Below are 20099 nucleotides of genomic sequence, written 5' to 3'. Positions count from 1 at the left end.
TCTTAATGGTATCATCACCAGCATGTTTGGCTCTTGTCTTGTCATGAAGATATCTTCAAATGAGTGAATGAGTGATGCAACATTTTATCCCATATATCCTTGGATCACTCTAAGCTTTCAAACTATGATCACATTGATTTTACTTTTGATTTTCTAAAATGCTACATATGCTGCTCAACTTTGGTCTGTAAAGTGTAAGTTGCTTCAGAGGAAAATGATGTTCAGTTTCTGTGACAGATAACAAACTCATGCCATCACGTCCTGTTGTCTCTTGTTGATCTGAACACTTTAGAATGCTGATTATAACATGCCTGTGCACTTGCACAGACTTGCATGAAGTTTTTTTCTTTATACTTTTCCATTTGGTCTCTCAACACGTCACCTGTCAGGCACTCTGCATTGAGCTCTTTAATTTGTCTCTGTGTGGAGTAGGAGAGCTGTGCGCCAGTTGTCAGGGGCGAGGGTGCGGGTGATGGGGGTGTGAGCCTGGTGTCAAAGGCTACAGATTTAGGGACCAGTCTGTGTCCTGCAGTCAGAAGCATCCCATTAACCTTTGGGGTGATAATCAGAGTCCAATTTTCCCTGCAAGGACCAGGGGTCTCGTTACATCACCACAGGTCATCCTGGATCTCTCTCAGGGCACCCTGTAATTGACTCAGAGGTATGACACAGGATCTTCCAGCATCTCCTATGGTCCAAATGGGAAGTCCGTGGTCACGCTTCTCTGAGAATCCAGGAAGCAGAAAGGGCCGGAAAATCACACCTTCAAAAAGCAGCCTGCTCCAGGGAACTCCCTGGTGGCCCAATAATAACATTATCTCAGCGCTGACACTCGAGCACACTGGCTCTAGTCCTTAGCTGAGGTTGCCTTTGATTGGCCCACGATGATGAGGCATCCCAACACACGTTTTGTGCCTCACGCCTGGTAGTCACCAGAGGATCAGATGGTTGTTTTGCTGGAAACCTGCATAATCACTGATGACAGGTGTGGTCACTGATGACCACTATTTTAGTAGTTGTCATTTTCTGATTACGTACATGTATCCTTGGCCCTGCTTCATCACTTCTGCGTCATTCCCGGTGAGGCTTCCTGTTCCTCTCCCACAAGAGCTGACAGTGTGATGGTGATGGTGCCATCCTTGCCCAGGGACAGGATGCTGGGGTGTTACAGAAACACTGCAGAAGGAAGGAGCCCCCATTAACCCTGACGCATCTCCCTTTTCATCTTTCCCGCCTCACCCCCTGTCCTCTCATTCATCTCCTGCTCCCCTCTCCAGCTCTCCACCCTCTCCCAGTCCCAGTTGACTCTGTCATTACACCATGATGCCATGGCCTCCAAACTCTGTTGTGTCTCATCAGACCACCATTTCCACTCAAATATCTATCATCACAAACACACCCACCTCTAGCATGGTGTCAGGTGCAAGCGCAGTGGACAGACAGTGGGACATCAGTGTCAGAGAGAGTCCATTCTTATCCAGTCCTACACTGAGATGGGCCACCATTGAAAAATTAGACTTCAAATAGTGTACATGTGTTTGTGTATGTGTGTGTTATGGAAAATGTGTGGAAATAGTGTTTTTCCAGCCCTTTTCCTAGATGCATGACTATGTATAACCATGGGTGTTAGAGTGTTTTGGAAATGAGTTTTTCTACCCCGTTTCTCTCTGAGTGATGAGTGGGTCCTCTCTGTTTCAGGTGACGTTTACATTCAACAGACACAGGACACCAAGAATCCGGTCATCTATGGGGTCTTCTCTGTCTCAGGGTGAGTGACAGCCTGTGGTCACAAGTGAGCCCTCAGGACCTTCCTTTTACAGCAGCTCAGCAGTCCTGGACATTGGGTTCTTGGGTCCTGACCTAAACACAATGGAACTTCTCTTCCAGTGATACATGATAATGCCAGATGAGATAATAATGGTAACTGATGAGTGGGTGATTCACCTCAAGCACCACTACTGGGTAGCACCCACCCAGGTAACACAGTAGGCATTACATTCTAGAACATTCACCACACATCAGCTGAATGGCCAGATTGGATTGGATGGAGTTTGAGTGAGCCAGATTGGGACACCATGAAACCCCCCTGCTCTTTGCAAGGTTCTTTAACTACTTAACTAACTACTGTTGGGACTGCAGTTTTAACTTCTAAACCAAGAGACAAGGCTTTAGTGTGTTTCCACTGAAGTCATTTCCATGCAGTGTCATATTCAGTCACTCTTCTGCCCATATGGCACCTGCAGTCTCTGCTGTGGAAATGCTGTTTGAAAGCCCTGTCAGGGGAGGCTTGTGTTAGACCTTTGTACAGCAGGCTACAAAGACTCAAAAAGGAAGCTTGTGCACACACAGGAGAATTGGACTTCCTGTAAAGCAAAAAATTGGTTTCCCTCTAGGAACCTTTTGATAACATGCCATCAGTCAACACTTATAATAGCCGCTCAAAAACCATTAGAATTTACAGAAAATTCCTGCCATGAGAATTAAACTTGAATGAGTACATATGGAAAAAAAGATTTCTTCCATTAAACACATGTGTGGCCCTCTCATTCCTTAGGTCAGAATCAATCAAAAGTTTGACTGATGGAAAACTATAAACCAGATTCTGATGACGGGTCGTTAGAACTGCGAGTTAAAAACACACTCAAACAACCGCATGCCGTCATCACACCAGTCAAATAATCCCTTTGCAATCAAATACCCCCTTGTGAGGGCAAAATACAGCACATTGCTGTTAGCCAAATTCATTGCTGGTTGTAATGCATGGTTGCAATCAGTAGCTGGCTAGCGATGCAGGATTGATGTGTTAGTGAAGTCACTGTACACCCAGGGAGCGTTACTTTGAGTGATGAAGCATGCACACACATACACACACACACACACACACACGTACACACACGCACACACAGACACACACACACACTCATCTTTTCTTCTCTTTCCTGCCCCACAGGTCTGTATTCAAGGGCTCGGCAGTGTGTGTCTACTCCATGGCTGACATCCGCATGGTGTTCAACGGGCCCTTCGCCCACAAGGAGGGACCCAACTACCAATGGGTGGCATACACAGGGAAGATCCCTTATCCTCGGCCCGGGACGGTGAGTTCCTGCCTGCTAGCACCCCCATGTGGCCCCTCTACTCCTAATCTGCCAGCCTAGTACCAGTGACTTTCCATCCGTATTGTTTCCACTACTAATTTCTGTGAAAATAATTTTCCATCCTAAAAACACCAATCACAACCTGTTTCACTGGAATCTGAGAATGAGTGGTTTATTTTCATTTCCATCGAGAGAGCGTCAAATGCAGACAAGACAGTGTTGTGTTTCCGGAGCCAGACTATTAATTCCAAGTCAAGCAGCTGGCGTTATAGGCACTTAAGATGGGCAGTTACTTCAAAGAGAAACCATCTGTCTGTATTAACAAGTAAATACCCACTACCCACCCAGCCCGTGCACCAAAGTTGAGCTGATGTATACTCCTGTGTCTGTAACACAGGCCGTTTAATTTCATTTAATCTCTCTTTTAATGTTCACATTGCACATGCAACCCAGAACTCCAGATCTGCTCTTTGAAGCTGTAATTTGAATAGAGGTGTCAGATGTGTCCCGAGGGGTGAGAGAGATAGAGCACTGTGATGGGAACAGGGCATAGCTCTCTATGAGCCCCTATCTTTGTGGCATATTAAAGATGGTTGAAGGCCTTGCTGGAATCTAACTTTGAACAATCTCCTCCTGTCTGTCTGCCAAACAGTGCCCAGGAGGGACTTTCACACCAAACATGAAGTCCACCAAGGACTACCCTGACGAGGTTATCAATTTCATGCGTAACCACCCCACCATGTACAATGCAGTCTACCCGGTGCACAAGCGCCCCCTAGTGGTGAGGACCAACGTGGACTACGAGTTCACCACTATCACTGTGGACCAGGTGACGGCTGCTGATGGGAGCTATGAGGTGCTCTTCCTGGGGACAGGTGAGTCATCACTCTCCTCTTTGTGTCATTCTGTCTGCCCTTTCTTCTGTTTGCTGTTAAAGGCAAAAACTGAAGCACTGTTCATAACAGACTGAGGGGAGTTAAGGAATCCTCTTGTGCAGGAAAAAATGCACATCTCCATGTTCTCCATAACTCCATAATAAGGCGTGTGAGGTTATAGTGCATGTGTGCATCTGTGTACTGTAAGGCAGGAGCACTTATTAAGCAGCCCACCAAGATGTTAAATCCAGCCCACTATCCCCACCCCAATCTGCAGAAATATATTATTCTGGTTAGTTGGACATGTCTCATGTAGTATATTTTCTGGGTGTTAGCTAGCAGATCTAGTCCATATTGCAGAGACTCCAGCCATCTCTGCTTTAAAGGAAATGTTACGATAACTAGATCTGTTCATCTGAAGATGGGCACAACCCTGTGGCCCGTTTACCCACACGCTGAAAACAGATTGTGGTTCCCCTGCTGAAGAGATTACAGTCATACGGCATGCAGACTTATGAAAAGACAGTACTTACACCTGCGTCCTCTGGAAGCGCCAGCGCCCCCAGCTGGTAGGGATCAGTATTAATCCCCCCCTGTGGACGTGGCAGTCTGATCCCAGACAGGGCAGGAACGCTGTCTGTAATCATATCCCCAGGGCGGCTGGCCTTCACCGCATTGGCATTCAGACCTCCCCTTCTTCTTTATAATGACTCTTTTTTTCCCCATTCAAAGAGGTACAGTAGTAGACAAAGTGGCAGACATGAGCCATTAAACAGATGTGATCTGAATGCCAGGTCATCAGACAGATGGCCTCGACACCGTCCCTGTCCAAACATGGACATCGTCTTATAGTGCAGCGATCACAGTTGGCCGAACCCGCAGGAGCCCGTTCATGCAAGTCAAAAAGATTAATGGCTGATACCTTTTTTATGCATCGGGGTCAGCCTTAAGTGTCTCTACCATTTAGGACTGGACACAGCACAGCTTAGTGGAGAAAGGGTAGTTGTAACACTAGTCTGTGTGGATCCACTTAGCCCCTGCAACTTGCTTGAAAGTTTGTCTCCATGCTGACCCTACAACAGAATAGAAACCTGCAAATGTGGGGTGTTCTTGTGATAGACCATGGCACAGCCCCCCCCCCCCCCCCCAAAACAAAAAAAACAGAAGTGGCTCCATTCCATCAAAAAACAGGAGGCTTTCATTTCATTATTTTTGGAGGGGAGCAGCGAATTTGACCTTTTTAGATAATAGATGGCTGACTGAAAAATGGCAGCTTTGGTGTACATCATTTACTCATTATAAAAGCTTTGGTCCCCATATCATTGCAGTACCAGAGCCTACTAGGTGTTCCTCACCCTAATCTTCCTGCTTATGCTCCCAAATGCTTCCGTCTGTCTCCTTTCTACGAACCTTTAAGGGTAATGACATCACCCCCCCAGAACACAGAGACTCGGATGAACTGTTCTGAGCTCCATATGTAGCATTGAAGAGACTAATGGATTTTATAGGACGCTTAAGTCATGCCTGATTGTACTGTGGAGAAGCGTAATGGTTGTTCCCTTTCAGCTGCTGTCATGAAAATGTGTACTGTGCATCTGTAGGTTTGGCGTATTGTTGTACATGTCGTAATGGAGATTTCAGGTACTGTGCACCCACGTGTACTCTGGGGGGAATCAAATATTGAGTTGCTTGGGGTGGGGTTACTAGAAATGCTTCTAAGAAGGAGCAGACTGTGACATGAGAAGGGAAAGTGAGGAGTACAAAAGGAAGACTGAGGCAGACAGGATGGTAAAATGAGGATGATGAAGGTACACACGAGTGAAGGGGTGTGACGACTCACTGTTCTCTTGCGGTTCCCAGATCGAGGTAGTGTCCAGAAGGTGATCGTCCTGCCCAGAGACGATCTGCAGACCGAGGAGCTGGTCCTGGAGGAGGTGGAGGTGTTCAAGGTGACTGACACACTCAATCATTCAAACTCAGTCGGTCACAGTTAGATTCAGTCTGTCACACTCAGTCCGTCAATCCCACTAAGTCACCATCTGACCCTGTCACCACCCTGCTTCTGGCTCTCTGCCACAGGCTTTATTTTCAACATTCAGTGTTTTGCTTCATGGTCCATGCAGAGTCTACACTAAACTTTCACATTGTGGGGACATATCAGAAGATGTATTTCTGAAGATTGATTGGTTTCCCTTACATTCCAGGTGCCGACTCCAATTACGACAATGAAGATATCATCCAAACGGGTAAGTGTCTGGTATTTGTTCCAGATCCAAATGTAAAAACTAAACAGCACAGCATCACTGAGAGGTCTGCAGACCATTCTGTCTATACAGAGCTCAGAGCCCAAAATCCAATTTACTTAGAAAACACATAAGAGTAAATGAAAACTTGTGGGGGAAAAAAGTGATTTTTCTTTCCTTCAAATGCCAATAGCTACATATAAAATTTCTGCACAATTAATGTTTCCCTCATAATTCACATTACTCTGGGTGAGACAATGAGGACTGTATGGAAAAAAGCACAAAACATTTTTTCTGGATTATCTTTCACCGTAATTACATTTTTGGCTTCAGAGGTATGTATGACATCACATTAGGACAGGGTTACAAATCTGCTGACTGCCTGCCTTATAAAGTTGAAACAGCTGATAATAAAATCAGTAAAGATGTATTAACCAGCAGGAGGAGAACCAAATGATGAAGACACTTAAAGCCTGAGCACCAGGTACATTCCAGCCAACACATAATGGCAATGCCTGACAAGGTTTCTGTAACATACCCGTAACACTATTTTAACAATTCAGCAACACTCAGCTGTCAACTGTCAGCCAGCACTGGTCTCTCATGATGACTCCTCTTCCTGTCATTGGCAGAAACAAGCCTCTCCCTTACTTATTGCTGGTGAGACAGGCTCCTCCCAACTTATTACCTAAAACATGCTCCTTCTCCCCCTCTCATTGGCTGAGACATTTCTGATGTAGAAATAGGCTCCTTCCCATGTCATTGGCTGAAACAGGCCACTCCCCCTGCTCTGATGTCTTACCTGTGCTATCTGTCACTCATCAGCAACAGCTGTATGTGGGATCTGCAGTGGGCGTGACTCATCTGGCCCTGCACCGCTGTGACGTGTATGGAGAGGCCTGTGCGGACTGCTGCCTGGCACGCGACCCCTACTGCGCCTGGGATGGCAAATCCTGCTCGCGCTATTCTGCCTCTCAGAAGAGGTCTGTACTGTGTGTGTGTGTGTGTGTGTGTGTGTGTGCTTCTGTGCACTGTACATGTGTCTCTGGGTCCCTGCATCAGTGCAGCATTGCCATCTTGTTTAGAGGGACCTATACCAGGAATAGGCATTATGTCACCCTTCTGTTAAAAGAAAGGCTGTGACAAAATGATTGAACTCAGAATCTTTTAAATGTTTTAACTTTCCAAAAAAATGTAATAATCTTTTTTTCTGTCATGAGATATGAGAGATTAATTAAATGTTTTATCAATGTTGAAATATCGTATTTAATCAAACTCTTTATTTGGAAATGCTAATTTTACCCCTTCAGACGCAGCCGACGTCAGGATGTAAAGTATGGCAACCCCATTCGGCAGTGCAGGGGCTACAACTCTAATGGTGAGTCTACTCTCTCTGTCCATAACAGACACTCTTAGGACTTAGCTTAATTCAAAACGGAGATTGCAATGACTCCAAATGCTGGTACATGTTAGGCACCAACCTTACTAATATCAGTATCCCTACTGTTATGTTAAAGTGGTCCTATTACGATCATCCATTGAGAGTTTCCTTGGTGCTATGTTTTCTGCAGCCAATAAGAACACACTGGAGATGGTACAGTATGGGGTGGAGGGTAGCAGCACTTTCCTGGAGTGCCAGGCCAGGTCTCCTCATGCGTCCATCAAGTGGCACCTACAGAAGGACAACAGTGACAGGAAGAAAGAGGTGAGAGCCCATCTGTCTGTCACTCAGAGCACGCACACACACAGAGACACACACACACGCACACAAGGATGGCTTGTCCCTGAGGCTCCACCCACCTGTTCATAATATATTGCTTCCTGTTCCGATTTGTGTTAACATCTGTGGTCTTTCCTGACATCATCATCTTGCTTCCTCTCCTTGGATTGTGCGCTTATTCTCTAAAGGCAGTGCTGGATGGCATGAAAGTTACAGGAAAAAAGCCTGCAGGAAAGCTGTCAGGAAATGTTCTTGTCAGAGCTCGCTGTTCCGGCTCACTGTTTAATTCATCTTTGAGTTGCGTAATGTTGGTGAAATTTGGGGTCCCTCTGGGTCAGGACATGCTCCATAGGAACCTAAATCCACAGGCTGAAGCATTGGGGTGAAATGAATACAAAATGTAGAGAGTCTCATGCAACTCAGCAAGGTCAGCTTGGGTGAAGAATGCCAAGTTTAGTGGAAAGACAAGAACCAATGTATGAATAGAGAGCCCCATGTCGGTATGCCGGTATAAAAATCTCGGTAGGGCGTTACTTAGCCTCTGTGGATTGCTCCTATAGGTGGGTCCATTTGGAACCCTATTGCTTCCTTTTTTATTGGGTGTTCTGTTGAGTAACAGACTCGTGTCCATGCCAGCACTTTGCATGTCTGATTCTGAATGTAACAGCTGTCAGCAGCCCTGAGTGCTGTGTCATGGAAACGGCATGCACAGGCATCAAACTGGAACCACAACAAAAGCTCTCTGATTGAGATGGGAAGGGATGGTAGGGGTGTCTGGAAGTTGGATATTAGTCATACAGTCATTGCCCGTGTGAATAGGATTAGTGTATGTGCACACCAGCTTTGGGCATGAGTAGAGTGGGATGGGTTGTCATTTTCAACAAGAACAGGAAGCTTGCCCAAGCAGGGTGGCAGTGACAACAGCAGAGAATGATCTCAGAACTGGCACTGTTTCCTGGCTGTGGTCACTGCCCACCGGAGGCAGCATGGGCTATTTCCCCTCCACACCTGCCCTTAACAAACAAAACCTAGGCTTTGAGCTGGGTGTGATGGAAAAACTGGTTCCAGGGACCCATAGTCCTATATCACACTGAAAAACATTCTCACTTTCAGGTTGCCTCAAAAATGGTCACTGCTGACTTGAGCTGACACAGTGCTGTCCTTAGACCTTGTATAGGCATCCTCAGTGTAGGGCTCTGCAGTTTTATGTACTTATTTCATTTAATTAATTATTGCTATTTTTCAAATGCATTTGAATTCATTATCAGTCACTGTTGTTGACCGTTACTGTTGAGTACTGCAACACAAATTTCCCTTCCATTGATAATAAGGTTCTCTTTCATTCATTCATTCATTCATTCATTCATGTCTTTTCATTTCATCATTTATTTATTTGTTTACTTGTTTGTTTGTTGACATGTTTATGTGTTTGTTCATTCGCTTACTCATTCACCCATCGTCTCTCTGTCCCTTCTGTAGATGCGATCGGATGGGCGGGTGCTGAAGACAGAGCAGGGCCTTCTGCTGCGCTCGCTGCAGCCCTCCGACTCTGGCCTGTACCAGTGCACCGCCACAGAGAAGAACTTCAAGCACACGCTGGTTAAGCTGCAGCTGGTGGTGCTCTCCGGCCGGGCCGTCAACAGCATCCTGATGGAGACCGGCGGGCCAGCGCCGGTACCACTGCAGTCCAGCCCATGGACGCCCAGCGTGGGCCAGTACAAGGACCTCCTGACCATCCTCAGTCAGCCCGAGATGGGCCTCATCAACCAGTACTGCCAGGACTACTGGCAGTATGGCAGCAGCAGCCCCAAAGACCCTGCCTTGGGCACCATTAGAGGGAGGGACCTGAAGGAGCTCAAGGAGCAGAAGAAGCCACGCAACCGCCGGAATCACAATGAGCAAACCGAGCCGCGGGAGACATGAGGAGAGCGCCCCCCCCCATCGCCCCCTCCCTCCTCAACCTTCTGCAAAATGACTCAAATCAGAGAGAAAAAAGGAAAAAATCTTCACAATTACAAGCAAAAGACACGAAAGCAAGGAACAAACAACAAATGAAAAAAACAATCTCCTTTTAACGATTAAAAAAAGATACACAGTATTTATTGTAGGTTGTACATAGTGTCATTCTGTGGATTTCTTTGTACTTAAATAGGAAAAATGCTCTTTGTGTATAGGTACTTTCTGGGCAAATATTATTATTGTTATTGTTATTATTAATTTTATTATTATTGTTATTGTTATTACAAATATGTTCATTTTTCCATCTTTTAAAGCATCTTTGACATCAACAATTCTGTTACATTGAAAGAGAATACTGATGTTTATTCAGATAGAAATGAACTAAAAAGGGTTATTGCAAACAGGGAACAGGAAGAGGTGTAGAAGGTGTAGAGGAGGGCAGTATGGAGTCTCTGGGTGTAGGCTGGAGCCAAGTCACTGATGACAACGTTTCTCATAATTCCCCTTGGAGCAGTGACCAGTGACTGCTGGGCTGCAGATGTAGTGAGTTGCTGCACCCATTGGGAACGAGAACATGAGACAGTGGGAGGGATTTTGGGGAGGGCATGGGGAAGAGACAAGCTATGCTCTCCACAAACAACCTCAATGCGGGTTGATTTGTCTCCATGCACCAGTGTCTTACAACTCAACCTCAGCAACTTACAATTCTTCCCTCTACAGACTGATGGCACCTTGGCTTCTTCAGGGCATGTTTTGTTTCTCTTAACTGTATTTGTTTCACTAAAGTGTGTGAACTCAGCCTCCTCCAACACTAATTGCAATGAAAACATTCTTACTATGTATGTATTCTACTTCTTATTGTTGTACACGTGAGACCGTGAACACTTCAATCAGTGCTGTGTTTCCTTGGCAACAAATATTTGCAGATGTTGGGGATTTCAAAACAGGCTTTATGAGAAACAATTACTGTAAATCTCTAAGATACCGATGCATCTCATAAATCATCTCAATTCAGCAAACTAGATCCATTACATAGTTTCTCTTGATGCTATTATAATGAGAAATGTTCTCAATAATGATTATGTAAGAGAAAAGAAGAGAAATAAGCAGTCCCTTCTTCCAACTTCTACATACAGTACTGTCAGTGGAACAGTCAGAACAGAGGAATAGGGCATGAGGGCATAAACTGGTGACTGATTTTGACTCTGGGTACAATAGTTGTTTGTTGTGTACATTTCAAATGTGTGCACTGTGTGAGGAGATTCACAGCAATGCATGAACCGATGCACAGTAATAAACTACTCTTCCACTCGATGAAAATTGCATTGTACCCTGAGCGATGTCGTTTACTAATGTTTTCATAGGTACATAGCAGCATGAATTAAACGGTGCTCCTCAAAATAGTACAAGACTGGAGGCTATAGCATTTATTTCTTTCTCAATCAGAAGGTAAAACCAATGTGATTGAGAAAGCAGGTGCTAATTTTCTGATGGCAATTACACTTGTTGCAATTGTTCCAGCATTGTGATGCAGTGTGCAATAAGCTTGACATCTGTGGGGGTTGTGGTGAGGGTGTAAGGTAAGATTTCCAATCCTCACAGGAGGGCTGTTTGGTCTTTTAGTGTTCTTCATTCAGCTGGTTAGAAAAACAAAGCACAGGTCAGCTCTGTATTAACATAAGGCATCTCACGATGACCAATCAATGCCATTTTTTCCCCAAAGCAGAGCAGATTCCCATACCTTCACTGCAGACCGTTGGGTTCCACATAAGGAAGGTACATTTAAATGCGAAACAGAACATTACAACAGAGTGTAAGACATACCAAAATATTGGGAAGCTGGCTTTTCATTGTGTGCATGAAATGTATATGTACTGTATATAAATATGAAACAAAAAAGCTATGTTGCGTTTTCTCTTTTCCTCAAATAGCAGGAAATGGTGACCTTCAATCTTACTGCGTGTAAATTGTTAACACAAGGCCTGAGGAACAGACTCGAGGTGCTAAGGAAATACACCTCATCTGAGGAAGATGCAGTACCTTGAAATAATGACACTTTTCAGTTTTTTACTCTATCTCTCCTTCAGTGTAGGACGTCATTAGTCCTTGTCTTACCAGACTGCCCCTGTTTTCCACCAGTTCAAACAGGGAGCTATACAAGAGGGTTGTACAATTTGTTGGTATTTTTCAGATGTGTGTCTTTAGGTTTATTTTTTGTGTTTATGGTTTATTTAGAGAGACTGTTAATTGCATAAAAAAGACTAAATGCACAGGTGATGTTATTGTAATGACTCGTGTAAATGACTTTTCTCTTCCCTTTCATTGTTGATGTTGCTAACTAATAAATTAAAGCTCTATATTTTATAGAAACGCAGCGTGCTTTTTTATATTTGCACTGCCTATATTCAGGTTTCATTCAGAATAAGTGACATCTCAGGTTTGCAACTTGGCAGCAAGGATTTGCAATATTCACTTAGTATTGAGGTTAGCCAGTCAATGCCATTAGTTTGTGTTGTGTGGTGGGGACTGACAAGCAATGTCATAAAATGACATTAAAACTAATGAAAAACAACATTGTGAAGGTTGACCGCTTGGTGGGCAACCTCAAATGGATCAGACTTGGCTCTCAAAGGAAAGACATAGCACCAAGAAAGCACATATTTGGCAACATCTAGTGAAACTGAATGTGCCATCTAGTGGCTGTTATTCCAAATGCCTGAATCTAGACATGTCTGAGTATTTACTTAACAACAAATGTCGATTAGCCATCTCAAGCAGCAATGCTATAACAGTAGCACTCAGAACATGAAAAAAGTACTAGGGCACTTTGCAAAGAGGCCTTTTTTCGAGTCAGTCTGTGGAGAGGAAAACACTGCTTGCCACTGTGTCAGGGCCTGGTGACACCATGGGTACTGGATCTGTGCTAACACAACCTTGAAATATACATCTTCAACATAAACATACATCTTAACATCTGAATCAAAATATATGAATACACAATAATGGCAGTTATAATAATACAAACCAAAACGAAAACAGCCTCCAGGAAAACACAAGTGTCAAGTGTCATTAGTGTGTGATTGCCTGGCCAGTGTCTTCAACCAAAGTTCACAGACCTCAGAGACCCACATCTTGGGTTCAGGACCTCACCAACGCAAAGCTATTGCAGACAAACAGCCGATCCTTCCCAGTAATCTTTAAATGGCTGCCATCACAGGAATGGAGGCTTTAGCATTCAGATAAACTGCCTTGTCAAGACCAATGCGTTTAATGCCTCTCAGATGCCCAGCTTGATACCAGGTGAGCACAATCACAGGGCTTAGGTGTGATTTGGACTGCTATAAAAAAAACCCTGAAGGGGGCATTAATCAAATACTCTGCTGCCCTCGGAAAGATAGAGTTCCTCTGGTTAAATGAGGGTCCCATACAGAATGTTTCATTTGACTAAGGAGGAATCAGCCTTGGGCTTGTCTCTCAGAAATATAGAGAGAACCAGGGCTCTGAGGGCCACTGTCCTCATGCCTCTGTTGACACAGGGGATTCCTGCAGATAATTCCACCAGAGAGAAATTAGCCATGCCTAAAGGGTTTAACTCTTTACAAAAACAAGACCACTCAGCAAGACTTGTCCTCTGTCCAAATAAGGAGCAAAAAGATCAACAGGGAAATCAGACTCACAGCATGTGGTCATCCAATAATCCACCAATCCAGATTCAGATTCAAAGGCTCTGTGCAGAAAACCATTACACCCAGCCAACTTCATTGAGAATGCTTGGTCCTTCTAAAACAATATACAACACATTTGCTGAGCATTTTATAGGATATACAAATCATCCATTTACACAAATGTTTGTATACTGGACAAATCAAGGTTAAATACCTTGCCTAATGGTGCAACAGTGGATGTTCAGACAATTAGAAAATACAGCATTCTCACCAGCTCAATGCCTTGGATTAGGTGCCAAATAAAAACTAAGGGTGATTATACGGTCTGCATGGTAGTGGTCAGGATCCATGCTGTGCACATCATGTATCCTATGGCAAAGGTTTACTGTGGGATCCAACAGACCAGAGGTTTTCAACCTTTTTGGGGCTAAGGCACATCAAAGGTCAAACCAGAACGTCAAGGCACACCAACTTAAAGTTGGTTATCGATTATGAAGAATGTCACATATTATGATAGGCTATAATGTCATTAGCGAGATGTGACCCATATTGCACTACAGCAGACTGTCAAATAATTAACAAACAGAGAGTTAAAGCAGACAGGCAATCATATACTTTATGAAAAATGTATTGAAGTGCATCGGAGCAAGAACCTGTCCGACATAGTGAGGCATCGGTAGTCTTGACATTAAAGGTAATGAATGGACATATACTGAGACAATATGGTAACAAAACAGAGGTGAAAAGAAGAGAAGAGGAGAAGACAAGAAATGAGAAAGGCACAAAAGAGAATTGAGAAGAAGAAAATTATGAGTAGAAGAGAAGAGAAGCAAAATTTCTATTACCTATTCACCAGGGACAGTGCTGATGACAGGAATATTACAGGAATATTAGGGACTGACTGTGGCCTGCTCAGTGTATTATCTGTGAGTAAGTTGTTGTAATGTGCTTTTACTGGCCAGGCAGTAATTTAGCAGCGGCCCAGTCTGAGAGTGATAAACATCTCACAGATGAGTGAGACGCTTTTTCACTCTCAGGCCAAGAGAACATTCATCGCATTCCCACTGAGGCCAACTTCTCTCTGTCCAACTCACTGGGGTTAAGCACGGCCACGGTCAGTACAGCTCATTTTATAAGAATCAGTCTACATTGGTTTTAAAGACACACCTGAGCCAGTAGGACTTTTATACTTACATGATAAACTTTTACTGCACTTTTTTTACAACCAAGAAAGAGAGAGTGAGAAGTCTTCAGATAGCATCATGAACATACTTTTTCAAGTTGAAGTTTCATGCGTGAAGTTGAAGTTATATATATTTCACAATTAAGACAAAAACGAGCCACACGGTCCTCTCTTCTTGGTCTATGCATAAAGACACATGAGGATGGGGTTAGTAGAGAATACGAGGAAACCAGCCAACTTACAATTATTTGGAAATATGGGGAGAAGAAACAGCAGGAGGGCTGGGGGGTGGGTTGTGGGTAGAATTTGGCCAGCGCTGAATACATTTAGTTGGGTTCAGTGTTTTATGCCTGGTGAAAAACAGGAGGATTTGGCATAGGCTGGTTTATTTAATGGCCGCACGTTTACGTTAATTTTGTTCATGCTAAAGAGCGGAATTAATCAGCATGGAAAGAGAGTTGGGGGACCGTTGTTCAGAACTATTATTGAATTCAAGCGATTAGATTTAAAGTTCGGTGTTACTTCAGTGTGGTGTGGAACAAGTCAAGCTGCTTCCTTCACCATCTGCCTGAAACAGACTGGATGTCGAGAAGAACGGTGGAATCTGGAGGCCAGGATCCGTCTCAATGGATGTTTTGTTCCAATGGGGCCCCGGCATGTGTCCCGCTGGGGATCGTGGACAGGCGGGTGGGAATGGCCCTCATTATCGCAAGTGCCAGGGTGACTAGGGTGACCAGGGACAGCATCACAAGGTCCTTTGTCCCCCTCCATCCTGCTCCATGCCTCTGACTCTGTCCTCGCTCTTATCTGATGCTCTGATGGAAACAAGGCAGCAAGATACAGACAGTGTGGGGGTGTTTGGGTTCCTGCAATTAAAAATGACCCCCCCCCCCCCCCCCGACAACCAGTGCCTGTGTTCTTTTCTGTTACTGAGAGATGGACGTTTGAACCTGTGCCCACCCTTGGAAGTTTGATCCAATCATGGAGAAGGGCTCCAGCCAGCCCTGCCAACCACCTCCTCACTTATCTCAGCAGCCAATCATTAAGCAGTAAAACAGGTCCTCTCTTCTTTCCTTTGTCAGCAGAGGTGGCCATAAGGCATTGGTGGAATTAAGTGCATCTGATTGGACATTGATCATTGAAATGTTTTTCATGTCTCACCACAGACTACACTTACAATTTCTCTCTCAACAGTAAGGACAAAGGGATGGCCACAGCTGTAGCTTGTGAAGTAGCCCTATCAGAAACGTTCGAAAGATAGAACATGACCGTACCATTATCAATCCTACCCATCACACAGGGGTGACATCATACAAGTGACATTGTTGTTCACACAAAGGTCATCTCTCCTATCAGGGTCTCTGATCTGTCTCAGCGGTTGTTGACAAGCCATCGCAACCATCAAACGTCCCCAGTCTGTCTCCAGCCCTCGCAGACGTGCATGCACACAAGCACAAACACACAACAAATGGCATAAAACAAAGGACACTGTGGAAGGCCAGGGCTCTTGGACAGTGAGAGGCAGGGCCTTGGCATCTACTGAAACCATGCCATTGTTCAGAGCCCATAGAGGTGCCATCAGAATCCCAGGCACTGAGGGACTGGTGTGGTCACACACCCCCTCCAGATAGTCTTATCTGGTTTCAGTATCACAGTGATGTCATTGTGCCTTTGTGTCTATTGGATGGGATGTCTGATAAAGGAGATATTTACTGTAATTTTCCTCAACGGTTCATCTAGTCGCTTTCTTTGATACACAACAGATGACATGCGGGGCAGAATACCTATGGATATGCATGGCTTACACTTTTCAGCACTGATCTACTCCCATATATTCAGGGGAAATGTTTAGAAAAACTTAATGAAAACATTCTGGGGTGATCACCCAAGAAAGACCTTATGGAGTTTCAAATGAACATTAGCATGTGACACAAACTTGTCTACTTTCCACAGATATGGTTGCAGAACTAAATGCTGCCTATAAAATCCTTAAACTTATCTAAGAATCAAGGTAACACTGCCACCTAATGACAGTTTTATGTAAAGACCTTTCATCAAGCAAAATTTTACCTACTCGGGAATGCCAGCAAACAATTTTAACCAACAGACAATACAGACAACACTCCAAAGGACTGCTGGAAAAATGGAGAGAATTATAACTGTAGACACTTGTGTTGAGTTTTATGTTTGTGTGTGTCATGAGCTCAATGTTCAAATATTGGTAATTTCACCATTCGTTAACTTTGAGTAGTTCATGTCACTTTAACTCAGTTTTTGACCTAGCAAGTGTAAATTCTTCTTTGTTTATGTTCAGACCAAATTTTTACCCTTTGAAAATATTCCAAAAGGATAAAATTATTTCTGGGATTCCTGGAAAATTCTTGGAAAAATAGGTTTGCATTTTATGTTTAGCTTTGGTTGATGAACATTTTTGTCTAGTTTTAGTCACATCTTTTTTAGTCATATTTTTGACTTTTTTAAATCATTACAAACCTTAACCTTTCATCGAAAATACACAGATGCACTTAGACTATATTCCATTCATATATTATTTAATTGTCATGCCAACAAAACCACTAACACCGTCATTGTCAGATTCTATCATAAGGGTCAGAGACTCCCAGCTGTGTATTTGATGTATTATGCTAGCACCAGAAAACCTATTTAACCTAATAAAGGTCGTGCTTATCAGCTGACAGGTTTTATCAGATGTGCTAGTACTTGAAGAGGTCTAACGTATGAAATAAGTGATTGGATATACCAATTATCATTTAGAAGCTTATCAAGCATTAGGCCTACATACAATTCCAATGAATTCACCTTGAAAGCAACCACTTGCCACCAAATATTTTGCCTTCATGATATGAGAACGTCAAGTTTAGATTTTGTGAGAAGATTATTATGTTGCTAAAATATACTATTTTGTGCCTTGTCTCTAAAGCTACTGGCTGAATTGGCCTCCAAAATTAACATATTCACCTGCAGCAAGCTAGACTGAACACAAAGAAGTTAACCCAGTGAGGAAAGCAAGCAGGTTTGATGGCAAATTATAAAAGCATTTTTGCTCTCCCTACACAATTAACACTGCTGTGCATTTCACCTCCAAAGTTTGTATTGTATTGTCATAATGTTCGCGCTGTACTTTCCATACCTACACCGTAACTGTATCAACCAATCTATGTAAATATTGACTTGGGGTGATGCTAGAAAACAGTCTCTGAGTGGCATAGGGTAAAACCCAAATCTAGCTTTTTTAGCCCGCACGACCAAGCTAAAGAACAGCATTAAGAAGCATGAAGAACATCCATAATTGTTTACTTTTTGCAAGGAGGGCATGCTTATGATCGGACTAAACAGACATCACGAAAAAACAATATCCTCATTGTTTTTCACTTAAGGTTTGGTTATATCCTTAAGATAAATGCTTACATACTGTAGTGAATGGATTTTGATCATTTCCCAATCTTGGGAAAAGTCAAGGAATTATGATAAACGTTTTTTTAATTAAGAAGGTTTTCTACTCTTTTAACGAAGAAACTCAGCCTTATCTGAGACAGACACACGACTAATATGCTAAACCACAGCAGCTCAGTTGACAAGACAAAAAAGAAAAAGAAAATGAACTTTGTGCCTGACCCAGAAAAAAAACCCTAAAGCACTTATTGTCTAAAAATCAGAAATAAAAATGGACTCATTGAAACGGAAGAGCAAAATGAATTTCTGTTCAACACACCGAAGACATCCATAACAAACCAAAAAAATGAGTGAAGTGAAATTGCATTCACAATGGAAATGTATCCAGTAGTGGACTACTATGGGGAAGGGTAATGTCAGGACTTTGGTCAGGGAATTTGGGCAAGGTCTGCTTAAGTGCAAGGCTGTAAACAAGAAAGAGCCATGTGCGTTGTTGTTAATCCTTGAGGAGCATGAGGTTTCATGAATTTTGGAAGATTCATGTGTGCAGGGGAAGTAATGTGCTTGGTTGCAAGATTTCCATCAGTGAGGAGCCAATTCACATCTGCCATTCACATCTCATGGTGGGCACAGTTCGACCCTAAACACCCCCCCTTATTGACATGGATGATGGTCAGTTTGTTGTGAACATATGGGACTAATTTTACTATGTCGACTTCTAAAAAGAATAAAAAATGATACAGTGAATATTCATAGCTGAATCCATCGGGACAAATAATTTGTATTTTTCGATACTGCTCCAGTTCCTCCTCCAAATAACTTGCATGAATTGTCCCTTGACTGCCCCAGACCACTTGTGAAGTCTCAACAGTGTCTATGAGGCCTAACAGAGAAACAGTGATGTTAGTTTTAACACCATGCACGTGAAATCCACAGCCATAAGATGCTGGCTGCTGCAAATGCACTGCCTGGTGCTTCTAGTACCACTACTGCCATCTAGTGGTAGATATGCTTATGTAAATGACACTTCACACAGAAGTGTCATTTCAGGTCTGCCCTGTAAGCAGAGTAGCTACAGATTGTCAAATTGCTTTCCTCACATCCTGCAGTTTTTTTGGGATTATGGCTCAGCCTTTTTCTGGAACCTTTGATTCTATCACGTCACCTCACAGTAAGGGATCACTACTGTAGAAAATGTACAGACAGATAAATACATGCCATTAATCATACTGTAAAACAGCATTTGACCTTTCACCTTAAAGAATACACATTACTGGTATTCCTCAAGTGACAGGCAATAATGTGACAGATCTGCATGTAAGACTGTTTATGATTCCGTTGTTGCAGCTCTGAGGCAAAAGAGATAAAAATGCCAAAACATTTTCACAATTGCTCTCTGAAAAAATAAAAATCAATCAATCTGTGAACTACAAAAAGGGAGTGCCGAACAGTTTTCTTAACTTCTGGGTCCATCACGTTATGTGATGTAAAAATTTCCCAGTCACCCATACAACCCTCCACTACACTAGAGCTCCATTCCCTATGTTATTATTTGTTCATAGTCTATAGTCTATTTTGTTTCTACATCACATGCAAAAATTTTACTTTCCATTTTGCTTTGAAGATCTGGCTAAATCTGAAGAATAGGCAGATGATGAATACATCTTTTTTATTCCTTTGGCTTAACATACTTTCCTCTTAGACTGGTGGCCTATTTCTGATGCAACAAAAGTGTTTTTTGAGATTTAATGATCAATTCCACTTATAATTGGACCTGAAACTCCTTAAACTTATAATCAAATCAAACGGGCATTTGAATGTGGCAAATTTGAGTTACCTGGAGGTCACCGAGGATACAAATAAAACAGTGGAGAAAACTTCCAAGACACTTAAAAGCTACTGACACCACACACTTTCCTCTTAGCTACATATTCAGGGTCATTAC

General features: G+C 43.2%; 1 protein-coding gene across 2 annotated transcripts in view; it reads left to right on the top strand.

Annotated features, from left to right (window-relative positions):
- The window catches only part of LOC118778922 (semaphorin-3F-like), an 80944-nt gene extending 70978 nt beyond the window's left edge, over nt 1-9966 (top strand). For both annotated transcript variants that reach the window (XM_036530722.1, XM_036530721.1), the window contains 9 exons: nt 1699-1768; nt 2951-3095; nt 3748-3970; nt 5831-5919; nt 6175-6216; nt 7039-7196; nt 7524-7591; nt 7785-7918; nt 9413-9966. In XM_036530722.1, the coding sequence (XP_036386615.1) occupies nt 1699-1768; nt 2951-3095; nt 3748-3970; nt 5831-5919; nt 6175-6216; nt 7039-7196; nt 7524-7591; nt 7785-7918; nt 9413-9856 (1373 nt within the window). In that variant the 3' untranslated portion in view covers nt 9857-9966. The remainder of the gene's footprint in view (nt 1-1698; nt 1769-2950; nt 3096-3747; nt 3971-5830; nt 5920-6174; nt 6217-7038; nt 7197-7523; nt 7592-7784; nt 7919-9412) is intronic.
- The last annotated feature ends 10133 nt before the right edge of the window (nt 9967-20099 follow it).

The sequence above is a fragment of the Megalops cyprinoides genome, chromosome 6 (genome assembly GCF_013368585.1).
Source record: "Megalops cyprinoides isolate fMegCyp1 chromosome 6, fMegCyp1.pri, whole genome shotgun sequence".
Taxonomy (NCBI): Eukaryota; Metazoa; Chordata; class Actinopteri; order Elopiformes; family Megalopidae; genus Megalops; species Megalops cyprinoides.
This window is presented reverse-complemented; position numbering and strand designations above follow the sequence as displayed.